Genomic DNA, 19206 nt, shown 5'->3' with positions numbered 1-19206 from the left:
AAGGAAAAAAAAAACATAGTTTCTTCAAAAGAGGCACCGAGACAAAGAAGGAGCAGATTAGATTCTCCTCATATGACTTCAGCCTATCCATATTGAAATACTTTGCTGCTTTTCAATTTTTGAGTGAAGACTCATTTTTAAAACTTGTCAAATAACAAATATGAATAGCTGAACAACGTTTGGTTTTTCAATAGCAGTCTTTTCAAACCGGAAAGAGGAGGTTTCATGTGACCATCACTGAGTGAGTCGATGCCCGGGGGGAATTGGGTTTTATGGCTCATATGCTCGTTCACAACACTTCAGCTTTTGTCTCCTTTGTGTTTTCAGTACGTTGCCCCGCACTTGGACCAGGAGCAAGGCGGTGCATGTTACACATTAGTTGTCCGTTTATCGCCTGTGTTCACGGTGATGTGAGCAGGTGGGCTCCACAACATCCTAATGAGTTTCAGATGCTAAATGGACGTTTTGTGGGTGTCAATGTTGAAAGCACAGTTTCTCTGCAACAGTCAGCAAAATCTGAGTCACAATTTAGCTTCTTCATGGGAAGAAAATGTTTTCATGTTTGATTTTTCACTTTTGAGTTCTGATGCCAGACTTTGTGCTTTACAGCATTTTCTTCTCCAACAGAGATTTGTTTATATCCCAGCTGCTAACCAGACATGGGAATGAGTTCATCTTTGTATTCTGAGGGAAATCTCTTAGATCAACTTTTTTTTGGGACCTTTATCGAATAAAGTTCCACGTGGATAACACGTTTCCCGTCTTTCAAGGCTTTAACAGTTACAAAACAGTTATTTTTCTTTAGTTTAGAAAAAAAAAAAAAAAAAACAAGATCACACAGCAGCAGAATTGATCAAATGCAAGTGAATTGAATGAACACACGCGTACTAGAGGAGGTTTCTGTCCTTATTGGCAGTGGAAGAACAGCAGCCTGACTAATCCTGACGCGTACTGAGATCTGAAGTCACAGAGGACCAGATGGACCGGTGACATGAGCATTTCAGGAGCAGCATCTGGCTGCCTCATTTACAACTGCATGCTCTGAACCCCGTGCGGTCTGACGCTCTCAGTCATCCCCGTCTTGCCCTGCAGCCACGTCACGTTCCACCAAACCTGAGCCGTTGCTGTTCAGCGGGACACGGCGACATTACGCAGTCCATTATGCCGGGAGATGAGTGCCGGCGGCCAAGCGTACCAGCGTTAGCAGGGTGGGATTATGCACTGCAGAGTAATGTAATGCAAAGGGGGTGAGCAGCTGAGAGGCACAGGACTCGAATGTGTGTTGCAACACAATATATGGTGACACAACATGGAGAAGGACCAAAAGTTCCTGCATTTTGGTCATTCGATATGCCGTTTTACGGCCGTACATGCCTGCAAAGAGTGTGAGAAAATCACTGGGAAAATCATGAGGTCCCATATGTTGCATGGATTCCTTCATGAATGATTTAAGACACGCAATGTAGCCCAGGCTTCCAGGCAGAGATGTGTACTTTCAGCACATTTACAGACTCGGTTAAAAAGAAAAGAAAAAAACCAGTCAGTTTAGTAGTTTTGATCTTGTGCATTAATTACAGAAACAGTAGAAGGATAAAAGAACAGGCTGAAAATGGGGGCGTCGCTGTTCATGGCCGCTTCGAACAAAGCTTCAATTTTGTCTGCATATGAGCACTGACGTGTCGCATAAGGACGTTATCACTAAGTTGGTCATTGGACGATAAAACTAAGCAAATCTGCAGCATTTATAGGCAACAGTTACATCAATGGTGTCACTAAAACGATGCCTGAAAACCAAATGAAGAGTGAGTAAATGGGTAGTGGTAGTGAAAAGCAGCACCGTTATCATTTTACACAACTCTTGTTCACTGGAAGAGCCTCATCACTCCCGAACGAACCGAGAGAGATAACTGGACAATAAGCAACATTAGCAGGAGCCTGTATCCACAAGAAATAGATATTAACTTTGCTCCAATAGATAATGTACATAACTAGAGTGTGCAGTTAGTTCTCTACCATTCAGGGAATGCTGATAAAATCACTGCTGTTTATTAAGTCATCACAGCAGCAGTTTCGCCTTTGGGTGCATTGACAAGTAGAATTTCAGCCGAAGGGTATACTTTCCATTTCATTTAAATTCAACACACAGAAGAGCGGAACAAACCTGTCAGGATTTCAGCTCACTTCTTTTTGAGGAGGAAAATAAACCAAAGAGCCACAACGTGAATGAATTTAAATTTTAATTACTCTGGTCGCTATTCTTCTTTGACATTTTAAAATCTTCTTATTTTTGTAAATATCAGCGGGTGTGCATGAAGACGAAAATGAGTAAACCAACAAATAAAAATGGGTAACGTGCACCTTGACTCTATGTCTTCTTACCTTATCGAGCTTGGCCTCTATCTCCACGACCTCCGTCTCCACCTCATCAATATTTGCCCTGTAAACAAAAACAAAAGCAGGAGAATCGGTTACTATCAGTGATATTTCAGTGATTGCATCTATAAACAAAGTCCGCTCAGCTCGTTTATGTCATTGGTGAGCAGCCGCTGCACAATCTGCTTGCGATTTCTCAGAGAGCCCCCATAAATCTGTGAGTGACAGAAGGAGCGTTACGCAGCCAAAGCTGAGACGTGTTTGAACAGCGCCCACCGCCCACCGCTCACCGCCCGCCGCCTGACATTTCTGAGTGCGTAAGTGAGCGAGACGGCGTCCTGGGAGCAGTCCGGCTCTGTCAAAACAAAGTGACAGGCGAGGTCTCCGCACAGTGAGGCTGCCTGGATCATCCACAGCCCCCTAGCCACCTACTCGCTGTCAACACTGCCACCACCAAAACCACATCCAACCACATCTGGAGCCCCAGCGCTTTTGGTAGAGGTATGATTTACACCCAGGGGCTGCATGACGTAAAACCTGCGAGCACCACTCCCACAACTCCTCCACACACTGAGCTGATGTCAGAGTTTGTGGACTACAAAGTCATCAGTGCTCAGTGTCTTGGTGCTCACATTTCTGCCTGCTGCTGCTGATCCACAACTTTGCTTTTATCAACAGTCTAAAAAGGACAGCATTTTAAAACAGAAAGAAAAGTGTGATAATCAAGATTCATTTAAAAAGAAATGTGCGATAACCAATTAACTGATTGACTTAAATATTGAATATTTTATATCTGAAGGCTAAAATCAAGGAAAACCGATGAAAGAAATACACTTTTAAACAAAGTGAAGAATGAAAAAAAACATGACCTCGTCACAGTAAGTCAGTGGCAAGAGAAAGAGCGGTTATGTTGAACAACGTGAATCAATCTCCCGCTATTGGGAAGGTTCCAAAAGAATCCGTGATTCCAGTGAAACTGAAATACAAATTACAATTGTTCAAATCTAAGATGTAAAAGGTTCAGTTTATCATAGATTGTGATTTATAAGAAGGCAAATACAAGTAGAGTGAGAAATGGAAGGATGAAAGCAGTTGAACATTTAGCCATTAATACCCTCACACCAAGTTTAGTCAAACACTTGCTGCTGCTGCTGTAGGAAAATATTTACATCAACAAGTCTATTGAATGACAACTTTGAAGCGAAAGTGGAATATTCTATGTCAATTATCTGCACTTAATACAGAAGAGGTCATAAATGGATCTCTCTGAAGGTGTAAGATCTGAATATACCATCAGTGTGGACGGCTGGAGCCGCTTCTGCTGTAGAAAGGCGCGAGGAGAACTGGCCTCCTGAAACGCCAGAGCCCATTAAGCCCTGCATTATCACATAAAAAGAGCGGCTTCTAAAATGACATCAGCAATGAAAACAGCTTTGCTCACTGCCAGATTATCCCTGGGTGTGGTTGGCTCGGGGCTGTGCAGCGGGGGATCAGTTGAGGTTACGACAACACACGTCCACATGTGGAGTAATATGGTATTGATTATTTAGGTAATGCGTGTATCCACTCTGCATAGATTAGAGCTTTTGACGGATATTCCCTCTCTGGAGCATTTGCCTCCTTCCACTCTCACTCGCCACGTAAAAAGGAGATGGTGAGAGTGAAAGCCGTGGGGGTGGAGAACTCGTCCCCTGAGCCCGGTCAAGCCGGCTAATCCACCCAAGGCCAGAAAGGAAAGGATGAGGCAGGAGATGAAAGTTCTTCATCCTGCCAGTCATAGCCGGTACATCTCGAAGAAGGCAGGTAGTCAATCTGGGAGGAGACACGCTTGGAAAAACTGATGGATGTGACTTTCAGGTTGTCTGATATGTTTGGAAAACCCCTTTGTTGACTCACTTCAGCTTTGGAAGAATGTTAAGAAGTTTAATAATAAAGACGCTTTACATTTGCTCCTATTATTACACTGCTACCGATAAGTTGGTAAACACTCCCTCACTTTTAGCACCTGTCGTCATGTCTCTGTGCCAGGAGCCGGTAAAAGTAGACTCATTCTGAAAGTAGTTGTTTGTGTCAAAGGTCCATCCATCTTCAGTTTGTTGCTCAGGGATCCACAGTGGAAACATGGTGGATTCAAACCGGTGAGATTCCAGTCACAAGATTGCTTCCTTCACATTTACACCACCACTACTCTTCCTGCTGAATGACCACATGGTTTTGGATGCAGTGTGTCACAGACTGGTGAACCTCTGCTTATCTTTCCACGTGTGACGCTCGATCTTTCATTAATGCTTCTTCTATGTTGAATCAGGTTACTGAAACATTGACAATAAACCTCATTAGTGGACTTTTGCTCCTTTGGTTATTTTTGATTTGTACAAATATAAAAAACCTTTGTTACTTTTCTGTAAAAACACGAATATGCCGACAGTGCGTGTTCCCAGTAACAGGACTTCAGCCTCTCTCCAAAAACCCAGTGAGGCTCCACATGGTGACGGCGCGGCTCACTGCTCCAGATGTGCAGACTCTGGTTCATGGGGCAGCTGCTCCCTCCAGGCTGAAGCCCCCCCCCGACCCTCCCTGCCCCTCACATCCACTGCCACTGTCTCAGTGCACATGCCTCCCCATAATGGATGCACACAGAGCCCCGGGCCTGTAGCCACAGCAACCATCTCTTAAGTGGGCCACGGAGGTCCCCGACGTGCTTGTGAGTTGACCTTCATTCACACCACGAGGAGCTACCCAGACAATAACAAGACTCGAAACAAAGCTGCGATAACAACACGTCGATCTCTGTTTTACCGAGAACCCGTTCGCTGGTCCTCACGTCAGCTCGGCTCGCATAAACGCGGCGGTCCTTAATGGCTGATGAGCGCCGCGCAGCAGCGGCACATTATGTTTAGAACTTGTCGGGTCTGGGACTATTTATCTGACACGAGGTGGTGTGTTGAAGCAGTGGTGTAAAAACATAGTAAACAGGGAGACTTGTGCTGAGCAAGCTGCAGCTCGGGTGGTTTCTGGCCGGTGACGTGCTGACAGAGCATCCAGACCAGAGGCTGAGGTACCGTTTACTGGCCCAGAAAGCGGCACAACACCTCGGTGTTTGTGTAATTCCTGAGCCACTGCTCAATTTAACTGCTGCACATGATGCTGAGTGCGTTTTCCTAAATCACTGTCACGTAAATATTTTGTGTGTGAAGTATTAAATGAATTTTCAAAAGAAATGTTCCATTAAATTCAGAATTAACATTCTGGACTTGGAGTTTTAAATCCTGTTGCTTTGATCCACTAATATCCCAAATTAGCTGACAAGGTTGTTTAATAAAAACGTGTCTGAGGAATTCTACCAAAAGACGTTAGACCACAGTGGGCCTGGGCATCTGGTACCCCTAAGGGACCTTGTGATTAGCATGTGGGGCATGTTCCAAAAATAGTACAAACGTCACCAGCGAGTATTTGTATTTACTTTGTGCTCTTTATTCATTTTCTAGATCCAGATTGAGGCCACTGGGCACTGGAGAAGCTTCCAGGTTGCAATGGGTGGTCAATTTAGAGTCGCCTATACACCCAAAACACAACTTTTTGGACCGTGAGAGTAAACCTAAGGACTTCAAGAAAACCCATGCAAACACACGTAGAACATGCAAACTGCTCGTAGAGCACTAGACACAACAGCCCAGACTCAAACAGCGGACTATCTCGCTGTGATTCACGACTCCACATATATATGAACTCTTAATGATTCAGAAAGAGAAACATTTTTTACACTGTAGTTATGGACAATCTGGATTTCGTGTGGCCAATTTTAAATTCCACAGTGTACTTTGTTGTTTGTGTTTACATTATGTTTTTAAATATTCTATAATCAATTGTTTTTGTTTGTTACTGAAAAATGTGATTCATTGAGAGAGAAAATCTGATCTGCAATCTTTGAAAGAGTTCAAAAAAATAGCTGGAAAAGTGCTGCATAAAGAGGGAAAATAAAGAACAACTGCCGGAGAAGACACATTATTTTGATTTGTAGTTAGTGGAGTTACATCAGCTTGAATGTGGATGAGAGGACATAAATAAGTGGTGCTCGCTGCCCTGTCTCGGCTCCAGTATGTGATAACTGGGAGAAGAGCAGCTGGCCACAGGTTGACGCCCCCAGAGGGGTTGTGTTTTAGAGGAGGAGAGACCTAGTGGTCTGGATGTAAAGCGAGCAGGTGGGACGCAGGAGAGGAAGCCAACATCGCGGTCCAGGTACTGACCCCTGAAATACAACCAAAACCCACAGCGTCCTCCAGCTGGGACGCAGCAGATGAAAAGCCTCCAGACGGCGGCCCCGCTGGGGGAGAGAAAATGATCCACTGGGTCCTGCGGCGGCTCTGGCAGACAGACGACGGCAGCTGTACAGGCAGAGTGGACATGAGCTTCAAGTATCTGCAATCAAGCACAATACTCCCAAACCTCTCCAGCATCCTCCGTCTGGATTTGAAGGCGGAGGGAGCTGAAGGCGTCTCGTCGGTCTCCCTGTCTGGGGACCCCATTGTGACAAAGGAACTTCCTGTCTGGAGAACCAGCAGCATTTTGTTCTATTATTGATTGCTTTAGTGCCCTAATTGAGGCTGCATTGTCAGGCTGAATGACAGATTGAATGGAGGGGGGTGTCAGCCTGCTCCCTGAAGGCTCCAGTTCTTCCTAGTTTGCCCGGCTCCTACTTCCCAATGCTTCTCTCTCTTCCTCTCCTCGTGCAGACCACTACACCAGTGGAAGCGACCCTGGGCCCTGGGCCATCTGATGCCAACCACTTAAAGAAAAATGTACCAAGTGCCTTTTCACAGCAGTAACTCAAAAATATCTTCTGTCTCACTCACTTAACTATTCAAGAAAGCCTCAGTCTAAGCAGGCCTGTCAAGCTCTGGACTCTTGAGATTCACTCACATCTGAATGCAATAAGCTCTAAAACACATGGAACATCATGGAATTGGCCAAAATGCTGCTGAAATTGCTATTTTTTTCCCCTTCATTATAGGTACTGTTTGGGAAAACCTGAGCTGAATGAACAGCTGGAAGTGAGTAGGTGAACGGCATGTCTTGACATTTTGCATGCAACAGAACTAAGTACACAACTAAAATATGCAAATTTAGGCAAAAAGTTAATTCGGTCCGGATTCCTTTTCTGATATGATGATTGTGTTCTAAAAGGATATAAATTATAATTTATAATTATAGAATGATTATCATTCTTTTTGAATTTTGTGTTAAACTGATTATTTATATACGACAAATATGTATATTTTCTCGTGTTCAGAGTCTGATTGGTTGATTTCTTTTGGCGTTTTGTTTCAATTTGTTGCAGTTTTGTTGCAGGTGTATGGAAAAAAGAACATTTAACAGTATTTAAACACTGTACATTGAGTTTTAAATAAATATGGGCAATGCAGGATGAGTTTTTACAACAAATCAACATTTGTAATGTTGTTTCTGGCCAAAATCTCTTTGTTGAGCCTTCAAAACTAAACAAAAATCAATATCAACAGTTGTGTAGCTGATTTTTATCAGGCTTAACCTGGTTATGACCTCCAAAGGAACCTTTGCACTCATCCAGCTGGTGTCACATTCATGTCACCATCCCCGTAATTGAAGAATTACGAAGCCCGGTAATCTGTAGTGAGTAACCTAATCCTAATGCAGTTAAAGTGCAAATGCAGTTCAGATGTCTCCATTAATACCCTCCTAAACATGTGCTCAGAGCTGTGACTATTGTCTCATAAACCCAGGCTTTTTACTTCCACGTGAAGGTTCGGACGTGTCTGGCCTGCCTTCTACACGAGGCCCGTCGTAAACACTGAACACAGACTGCATCCAGCCAGTTGCTGCATCAAAACTAAAAGCCCTCTTTCGCAGCATGCCTCTGCGCTAATGGGTTCGCAGAACTGACATGTATGCAGCGGCAATAATTACTCATTTATGCTTCAATTACAACCCGCCGGAGGCCGACTTAGTAGGGCGCCGCCGTGAGCAGAGATTTAGCCGCATGCACTCGATGTTTGCGTCCATCACGAGGTAAACGTGGGCGTCTTCGGACAGGCGCTCTCATCGGCCACGTCACTTAATACGTTAATGCTCTTCTACAAGTGGAGGTCGGCCCTCGCCAAACCCCCCCCCCCCCCCCCCCCCCCCCCCCCGCTATGTTTTTCAACTGTGCCAAATATTTGTGTGCAGCCAAACAGCTGAGTAGCAACCGTTCATTTACGCACCCCCTCATAGACTGACTGACCGTCCCAAGCCCACCCACTCATTCAGTCGATACAGAGGCCACCACACGGTGCCCTCGCAGGGGCCTCCAGGCTTCTGGCCTCCCTGCTCAGGAGAGCAGCACATCCCCAATGAATCATCAGTCTGCTCAGAATAACGATCACATGTTTATTGAGAGTTATTGCTGAGAATCTTCTGCCTACAGCACTAAAATCACTGGAAATGTTAGTTTAAAGCCAAGATTTTACACATTACTGTATTTTCACTTGATAGAATAATTGATAGTTTGCTGACAGATCAGTTTCAAAGGTGGAAATTTTCTAAGGCTGCAATTCCTATCAGTACTTGACTACTATAACGTCAGCTCCCTTGGATCTGATTTTACCTTCTTACTCATTCTTATACATTTTTGCTTCTGTTCAACATTAACTGCTATCGTAAAACTAGGATTATTAATAAGTTAGCAGAAAAGTTTGGTTTAAAGTTATTTTTTATAAGAAATTGTGCATCTGACCCAAACAAACATTTCAAGCTGAAAGTAATAAAATAAATGCGAAAATTAATTGAACTAACAAATATTATAATTCACACTCAGAACATCTATTGAAAGTTTATCAATCATAGGAAAATCTCAGAGAAAACCTTTTTTTTTTTTTCAAGATGTGCAACTTTCTTGTGAATTTAATTGACTGAATAATAATCAGGTAATCATATATGACAAAAGTAAAATGTCACTTGTAAATTATAGTTTCTTATAAAATTTCTCAATCAAATATGTTGTCATTAAGAAGATAATCAATCATGTGAAATGACTTACGAATAGTTTTCAAATATAATTGGTCATTTTTGGCCTCCAGGTTAGAGAAGCAAGCTTGTAACATGAAGTTTGTTGGTCTGAATCCCACGGCGGACTGTCGCCACTGTTGATCTGTTCCATTAACCCCGGATTGTGTCTGGAAGGGCAATCCAGTGTAAAACGAGCCAACTCAAACACACAGATCAAATAATCCATTGTGGTGACCCCAGAATGGAGCAGTTGAGCTACAAACAACTACATTTGTGATGAAAGTATAAGTTAAAAGACCAAACAAAGTGCCATCAGCTTTGGAAATGCATTCAGTCAAACAAAGAGATTTTCCTTAATTCTCTGTAAACTCCCACCAAGTACTGACATCTGAAAGCTGAATCTACGAGATGAAAGACAAACCCATCACTGTCCCCATTGCTCCCTCAGTGAATCAAACCGACAATGACTGCCACCCAGTCATGCTCATCCATTTGGAAAACCTCCCCCTTAAAAAAAAAAAAAAAAAAAAACTGGGTCTATTTTGGCAGCAGGGCATGTGTGTCCCCTCTCACAACAAGCAAAGGCTTCATAAATCACAGGGCTGCGACGGCTGAGAGCAGCTCCGGCTGCATCGTGCAGCACCGTAGAATCATCTCTACGAGGACAATCCTGCACAGCTCTGTGGTTGCGTGTGAAGAGAAGCCCTACAATGCAATTTAGATCAAGCAAAGAGTGTTAAAATGGATATATCCTCTCCCACGAGCCTAAAAAGGAGCAATGCTGGTGTAGACGATGAAGCGACGATTTATATCTGGCACTTCTTTATTCAACTTGCGGTAGTCGGCAGCTTTTCAGTTTGGAGAAGCGAGAAGCTGTTCCCAAATATATTCAAGGATCTTTATCAAAATGGATCAAACGACGAGGAGCTCTGCCATGAGAAAACATGTTTTTAAAGCAGTTGGAATTTAGTCTATTGTTATGACTTTATCTTGCCATCAAATGTTTTTTTTAAAGGGGAAACAGCACCATTATTCTTCCACCCAAACTCACTAAACTTTACAAAAGCAGTTATTTTATTCTACAGAAACAGAAGCTGTTGGCATCTTTCATGGCCTTCGGTGTCATGTCACCAAAGCGTGTCGTGGTTGTACATCACTTAAGTCACAAAATACAACCAAACCAGATAATTAAGACAGTGGTAGACCAGTAATGATGATTATCTGCCAGCTAAAATTATTATTAGTCAATGGAGTCTGGTAACTTTAAATAGATATTCCAATGATGCAGTTGCTTCAGTCTGATGTCAATGTGGTCGTCTGGAAGCAAATTAGGTCCTAAGAATAAACCTAACACTACATACACTGGCACTCAGACCATCTTTTAATGACTAACCTAATTTGAGGAAGCCTTAAACACATTTCAATTGCAGATTTTGACGACTGAAGTACATTTCTGTACTGTAAGAAGTCATGTATGACGTGTTGGTACGGTATTGTGTCAATACAGCTGCCTGCTCCTCTAAACTGAACACATCTACTATTGAGAATCCAGAGAAAATCAACTGTAAGTAATGAAAATGAACGCTGCCTCCGACAACCCTCTTTGATATTTACACTCCTAGGTGGGGATAATCATTTCAATCAATTGTTTAATCAGTGTATTTATTACTACATCTTCTCCGTGTAAAGAGGTGCGGCATAAAATTGTTCCCTTTCCCACTGTCACTAGTAATTTAAACACTGGTTATATTGTTCTTTTCAACCTCTGGTTCTCAAGTATAGTTTGCAAACTTTTCAACATTATCCTGGTGCAAATCTGTCAAATATGAAGTAATGTTTCATTTCCTTACATGAGTGGCAACTTCACGCAATGACTGACATCACTAAGAACCAGTGACATTTAGACTTCGATGACAGTGGGTGGAAGCTCCTCCCCTTTTCAGGTAAAGGCTGCTTCAGTCTGTGATTTCATATGAAAGTAAGTTTGACAGCACAAAGACAATCCCCTGCCTGTGAGCATCATGGATGGCCCGCTCTATCCTTTCCTTCTTCATGGGTTGCAGTGACTTCATTTTCAGGAATTGACCACAGTCTAAACCGGGACGCGCTGTCAGTAAATAGCAGCATGTGCACATGGAGGCCAGCTGAGGTCACTGCGACTGACCACCATCAGGACACTCAGGAGATGCAGAAAAGGAGGGTGAAACAAAGGTAAAGAGGTGAGTCGAATCTCGACGACGATATATATTCCTGACTCTTCATGGCACGTCTCCAAAGTCAACAGTCCCGATGGTTTTTCTCGCATGACGAGGATATCAAGTCCGGCGGCGTGTGGAGCGCCCCACCGCAGATGACCAGTACGCCTGCTGCGTGTGAACTTTTGCCCGTCTGCTCCCGATATCTTCCCTTCCCCCTCCTCAACTTCCTCCTATTCTGTTGCTGCCACGCCCCTGCCAACTCTTCCTCCTCCACGAGTTGGCCGCGCTGTGTTTCTCTGAACACCACAGACCACAGCACATAAATCCTGAGGGAAAAATAAGCAGCTCAAGGCTTGAAGCATCTCCTTAGAAAACAACCAAAAAGACACAAAGATCTATTTGCGATTCAAATAATATAGGAGTTACCCACTGAAATGCAGACAGACCCGCAACACTTTATTCCCCTGAACTTTAATAGTAGAAAATTGAATGATTAATGCCAATAGTTGATGATTTATCTTTTATAATAGGACTTTTCACTTGCCAAGAATTATAAATGTTTGTCCTCACCAATGGAGATTTTTCTTCCCCTAATGGCATTTGCATTACTCGCTTGACATTTTAACTGCACAGAAAAACCAAATGTATTGCAAAGTTCATAAAACAAAGTGGCAAAAGACAACACACACATCAGTTGTTGATCTGTGTGCCTTAGTTACTAATCAGTTTATCGAGGTGGAAGAAAACCACATGTTTGGAGTAATGTAGTCTTTTAAATGTGGATGGAAGATAAACCATAAGGCCTTCATAAGCCATCATCTTTATCAGACATGGATAAGTAACAGCCCGCATGTCCTCTTTGTGGCCTACAAGATCCAACAGGGTTTCAAAAACAAAGCTTCAGTACCTTTACTTCTGGTCTTTCAATACAACCGTGTCACCCTCCAGAAGCACTGGATCTACTCAGCAGAGAGAATATGCAAACTCCACAGAGACTAGAACCAGGGACGTCATCCCTATGAGGTGAGAGTGCCAACCACTACCCCCACTGTGCCACCCTGCATTGGATCAATATACAATCTAGAAAAGGCAGAGTCATTTTACATTTATTTAACTGCTGGCAGGCCTGGTTTATTGAAACACACTCGTGCGATCAGTCTGTCGGTACGACTCATCTGAATGTGATCGCTGCTCGAGCCGATGTAAGTACGAACAAAAGATGGACAGAGGACCTCTGAAAGCACATACAAGGGATATGACAGACTTCATGGAACATATTTTCAATGTTGTGTTTGTACAAGATGAATTGAATTCCTGCTGACTGTTTTGACTCATTTGAAACCTTTTCTAAAAATTTTCCCAAGCACTCATCTGGTGAAAAAAACCCATTACAATAATCCCAAAAGCACACTTGGCCCAGCTCTCAGCACCGGTGTCAGTTCAATTGCAGACGATAAGTCAAAATATTCCTTTTGTTTTGTAGTTTTGGCTCAGACATTAAAAAAAAAACTGCGTGTTTACAAAATAAACTGGACCAAGCATTTTTCTTCTTTTGTTGGTGTTTTTCTATTTTGGTCTGGACCAAGTGATCCGAACACACCCTCAGAAGTCTGTATCTTGATCTGAAAAAAAAGTCCCTTGGGGTCCCTGCCTTACCCGAGCAACACTTCACAATTCGCACAATTTTTCACTTCACTTCTTTTCTGCATTCCAAGTGCTTTTTTTTCTTGTGTAAAACAGACTTTCCAAAAACTTTTGTTCTCTGCTTCTGCAAAGCCTGAGAGGACAACTTTTAGCACTCCACGTGACGCGTAAACTGATCTCTGTGTGTAAACTTGGCAGAATGCCCCTTTAAGAAGAGGAAAAAAAAGGCTCAACAAGCTTTTCAAACAGTTCGTCACAGATTGTGATTTTTATACTCTCCTCTCGTTCGCCCCTTCCCATCAGCCCGTCGGTGTCTTTCCGGGCCTTGAACAACACATGTGCATATTTTCAGATCCTTCTTTGGCGAGAGACGTTAGTTCTGGCGCTGTCCGCCGACCAGCGTTTCACAGGCAGCAAAAGCAGCCAGGCAAGCGGTCCCTGAGCGGGGGATAACATTCCCACTTAATCTGGGCAGATGAATCCCATTTTTTCCACACGCACGACAACAGAGAGCAGAAACTTTTGAATCCAACAAATGTCCCACTGCCAAGTTTCTTTCTGCAAAGTCTCGGGCCAAGGTTGTTCTTCAAGACGGCCAAAGGGAAGAATAGAAATCAGTCCCCATTTTGAACTATAGACAAGTAAATCACAATATTATGAACTGATCATCAACAATAATCAGTCTTGTACAAAGAAGAAATTTATTTGAACTGAAAACAGATACCTGCTACTTCTTTAAATTCTTCAATAAATACTAGAACAGAAAATTAAAAAGTTACTAGAAAATAGTGAACCATGACAGGGTTGTGTTGCTGCGTTAAAGTAGTGGAAATACTTTCACAATCAATCGAGCTTCACTTCACAGAGCAACTTTCAGACAATGAAATGCAACTCAAAGTGCTCCACAAACACTTGATATTCCACACAGATATGAATGCACATTCATACAAATAAACGAAACGTGCAAATATCCAGAGTAATAATCCCTCTTCTACACCGATGAATTGTGTGCCGGGTCGCTGGAGCTGATCCAAGTCACAGACCACCACACGCTCACTTTCACAACGAAGTAAATGTTTAAGGCTCCTGGCGCACGACAGGCACTGTCACTCATGCTATTGTTATATAAATAAGCAATATTTCGTGCTTCTGCCGTCACATGGACTGGATTTGGATTGATGAGGCACTGCTCCTCCAGCAAACAAGACAGTAGAGAAATAGTAACTCGCTCAGAGCAAAGCGAGACAGAAGCTTTGGAGCTAAAAATGAAAGGCAACATATCAATGGAACTGCAGTAATTGTAACTGCATGGCTAAATTTGGAATACTACTTAGTTACCCGTGTGTTCACGCAAAAAAGTCATGGACGCAAACCAAAACGAAAGTTTATGATCCTGACAACCCGAAGCATCACTTTGCAAACTAAATGTAAAAAAAAATCCCCTGTATCTTATCTAGAGCAGTTTATGTGCTTGTGAGTCATTGACACTGCAGAAGCTGGCTGGCAAGCTCCCGACTCCAGACCCCGCAGTGGCCCTCCAGCAGCTGCTGTTTGATCGCTTCTCAAGTTAACCCATCACACAGACAAGAGGAGGGCATCTCTGCCAAAATAAAAGAAAAAACCCCAGAGAGCCCACCACCCACTGTTTACTTCACAGCTGAAGAGGAAAGAGCAAAAGCAACGGCTGAGGTGTCCGTTCCCGCCTTTTTAAAAAAAATAAAAAAATCCAGGATGCATAAATTCAAAGCAGGAACTGTTACAGGCGGAGCCTAAACCAGACAGAGAAGCAATTAAAACTGAAGCAAGCAAGCAAGCATCGGCACGTGAGTCGGAGACAATAGAGAGAACAATCAGCAGATGATAAAAGGCTCTTTCATGTACAAAATATGCAAGGATGTCAAGTGCAGCTTCTTTCCTCTCATTGAAGTCATCCTCTGAGATTTTCTTAAGAAGTGGGGGAAAGTAACATTGTTTCCATTTATAACTCGTCTGACTGGAGGATTTGTGCCGCAGAGAAAAAGCAAAACATCTGGATTACCTATTTTTAGCTTTGTGTCAGACAGATTATTTTGAGGGTACAGAGGCCGGGTAAAGTGAGGCTTATTAGCTGAATATCCCAGCCGAACTGCTCAGTTTGGGAATATGAGCGGATGTGTCACAGCAAATGGCCTGACCCACGCAATTATAAGACTCCCAATGTGGTAAAGAGCAGCACTGCTGCTGCATCGGAGTTGGAGCTGCGATAGTTTTCTTTCCTGTGTCAGCCTTTCCACTAATATTTCAAAGCTTTAAATGAGGGTCAGCTTTGGAACAGACGTCTGCTGCACAATATCTCCTTTCATTCTGCAGTCGGAGAGCTGGATCCTTTTCAGCACTGAAGACAGTCAGAAGAAAGTCTCAGGAGTGTTTAGATCCTGCTAACAGTCATAATAAAACACCTTATTCACACACACACACACACACACACACACACACACACACACACACACACACACACACACACACACACACACACACACACACACACACACACACACACACACACACACACACACACACACACACACACACACACCTTTTTAAATTCTTAGAATAGATGAAAAAAAAACATTACTAAACAGGTATACTAACATTAAAAAAGTTGATTTATGCAAAATGACCAGCAAATGTGGAAGTAGAGAGGAAATCGTTTCCTTTTATGCTCAATTAGCTTAATTTCCAACCTTTTTTAACAGACTCGTCCATATTTTCATTCACAAATAAGAATTAAAATCTCTACTAACATGTAGTTTCAAAATTTTGTCGATAAAGGTATTGAACATAAAGTGTAGGGTGCCACTTAGCTGGACAGGTTGTGAAACATATATATATATATATATATATATATATATATATATATATATATATATATATAAGAAACGAACAAAATTCATGTCAACTAAACTTGATTAGGCATGTTATATGAAGCATGATGATATTGAGCGCCATTTTGAATGAATGAAAAACTGCAAAACACTATATAGTTAAATCATTAGTTTATGGCAATAACATTTTCCATATTTGCATCACAAAGTGTTCACTGACGTTCAATAAATTGTATAGTTTCAAATCAAAGAACAACGAATATGAAAAAGATAAAAAAAACAAAAAAAACAATCAAACATGGCAACTGCAGCTTGATTCTTGAATCTTAAAGAAGAGATGTGTAAAGTAAGTTATGGCAGTCTTTATATACTGTATATGGCGAAAATGTTTGTTTTAAGCTCTTAGTTTGTAAAACATGTCTAACGTCACATACTAAAAATAGATTGAATGTTGCTTTAGAAGTTTCCCACACAGTATGCCGTTCCTAAAGATATCGGAGTTTAACTGTGAGGTTGATCTTTAAAAGCAACAGTGAGTTTTATTGTCCGGTGTTTACAGTAAATTCGAAAGCAAACATGTAACTTGAAATTCCTCGTTAGAGTAACTTGTCTTGGATTTAAAAAAATAAAATAAAACCAGAAACAATGATCGAGAACATGGCCAGAGAATCCTGTGCGACCTTGATTTACTGTGGGTCAGCAGTGAAGTCTCCGCCTCTCATAAACAATGAAGTCGCTTCAAACACAGGAAGACGCAACAATCCTGCTTTCACTCTCACCGCTTTTAATGGCTGAAACATCCGTGTGAAGGCAAAGTGTCGGCCCAGATCAGTCCGGAGGCAGAGCAGAGCAGAGCGGCTGTGATGCAACAGCCCGTAACGACTCCTGACCAAATCTCCCACTGACACCACCATCTGAGCTCCTCTTGAGCAACGGTCTGGCAACGCCGTGACGTAAACCAACACTCCGAGCAAACAAGGCCCGACCATTGGTAATTTTAAACATACGGGAAGCATCATCAAGTATTTCATTAAGTAAAAATGTCAGAATGGTGCTGGGGAAAGTTAGTTTCTTCCAGTGGCATTAAAGTCAGTTCAGCTCATCCAGACGAGAACAAGAATATACAAACAAATTCTCCACTTTTTTTGTGCAAAAAACACAGAAACGTGGAAGGTCATCATGGTGGCAGATGGAACGTCAGTGAGTCACTTCAGTCTGAGTGACTCATCTTGTATGTATTCATCCAGTAATTGTTTCATCCTGGAAAATTGACTGTTGTATTGACAAGTTAGCAATATGAGCTCGAGCAAATGGTGAATGGATTTCACTTATATTGGACTTTTCCACTGCTTCAGCAGCCCTCAAAGCACTTTACACTGTTAATCACTTTCACCCATCTAAACAAACACAGAGGCAGCTGCCATGCGAAGGACTGAACTCATCCACTGGAAGCAATTTGGGGTTCAGTGTCTTGCTCAAGAACAATTTGTCAAGTGGACAGGGGGAGATGGGGAATCGAACGTGCAACCTTCCCATTGAGAACCACTGTACCAACCGATCCACAGCCACCCTAAGCAAGAAGTCAACTCTATGAAGCACATCTGTATAAATGAGCCGGGTTAATAGCACTGTGTGTTAACGTAATGATTGATTTACTTATTTAGTTCATCTGAAGTTTCGCTTATTTGGAGGAAGATGCTCTAAAATCTGAATGATTTTGAAAAAGACTGAAACAAGCAGACAGCTCTGATACACGTGGGCTAAGTATAATGTTTGGCTGCTTGTGTAACAGGTATGTCGTATACCCTCTTACACCTTGCACAACCCCACAGCGACGATCAACTAATCATGTTTTAATGCAAAGCACACAACTTTTCACAAGCCTTTCAGGTGAAGACCAGATAATTCCTAGATATCACAGGGAGCTCTCGGCTGAAAGGAACGCAGGTTCAAAAGTCTTTCCGTGGTAATGACGGAAGAGGGAACACCCCCCCCTCCCATTAACCGTGGCTGCAATTAGCCCTCTTAACAAACCAGCTGGGTGTACTCGCCATGCATAATGCAGCGCCAGCTCCATGCATCCCCCATCAGCTACCGCGGTGTCAGTGTGTGTGTTGGGGAGGGGAGAGGGTCGCACAATTAGGCCATCACAGCCCATGGGGAAGTGGCAGCAAAGATGGTCATGTAGTGGAAATGTGACACAGATTAACCCTTTCAGCAGAGCGACACTCGTGTGTCTGCAGCCGCCCTCTGCATGAGTTCGACTTGTGAGCGCCTCCTCTAGCGCCGTCACAAGGGGAAACGGGCTCGAATGGACAGCGTCAGATTGTGTGTTTATTATTTCGGAGGACGCGAGAGGACGTCTGCGGCGTCACAGCAAGTATTGTAAGAGCAGGGTGTGGAGGAGGGAAGGTCCAAAGAAAGGTCAGGATATGAGAGGTCTGGGCTGGCGGTGGCGGTGGCGCAGGTTTATATTAACTCAGGGTGGTCCGAGATGACTGCAACACGCAAAAATGTCAATGGAGATATTCGGGACGAGGAAGACGAAAGAAGGAACACACACACACACAGACACTGAGAGGATCTAGATGAAGCCTGGGTTTGTGAGAGCCGGCCTGGACAATGTTCCATTGAAGGGAGGAAGACAATAAAGCCTACAGACGCAAAGCTTCTTGAAGCCTTTTTTTTTTTGGGCAGAGAAACAAAAAAGAGGCGCAGAATAGCTGAATCTCACAGAGCAACACCCTGACATTTTGGTGAAAGAGCTAAATTTCCCTTCTTGTGAAAATCCCTACACAGGCGTGATGTGTCTGACGGTGTTGGGGCTGAGCTGGGAGTCTTCCCAGCATTTTTGTGGGCTAAACATGCAGCTTGGCTTGCACTAGAAAGACATACCAGACGTGTGAAGCATTCAGCTCCTTCCTGTCTAGAAGCTTGAGAGATGGTGCTCGCAGAAACAACAGCTTCAACGAGCTGCAGAACAGACTTTAGATTGGAAAGTCTGATGTCTTACATGTAATCCAAAGGTTTAAAAAAAAAAAAAAGACACAAACTTCACTTAGTTTTCCAAGCAGACTCGTTCTTTGGACAGGCATGTGGCACTA

The 19206-nt window shown here is 42.9% G+C and overlaps 1 protein-coding gene across 1 annotated transcript in view; it reads right to left on the bottom strand.

Moving 5' to 3' along the window:
• Nucleotides 1-19206, bottom strand: part of LOC308113031 (arf-GAP with coiled-coil, ANK repeat and PH domain-containing protein 3-like) — a 76218-nt gene that overhangs the window by 40888 nt on the left and 16124 nt on the right. Inside the window, exon 2 of the mRNA XM_080468926.1 lies at nucleotides 2380-2437. Within this exon, the coding sequence (XP_080325052.1) occupies nucleotides 2380-2437 (58 nt within the window). The remainder of the gene's footprint in view (nucleotides 1-2379; nucleotides 2438-19206) is intronic.

Source organism: Lipophrys pholis (assembly GCF_963383615.2).
Source record: "Lipophrys pholis genome assembly, chromosome: 8".
NCBI classification, from domain to species: Eukaryota; Metazoa; Chordata; class Actinopteri; order Blenniiformes; family Blenniidae; genus Lipophrys; species Lipophrys pholis.
The sequence above is the reverse complement of the archived record's forward strand: the minus strand, read 5'-3'. Positions and strand labels throughout refer to the sequence as shown.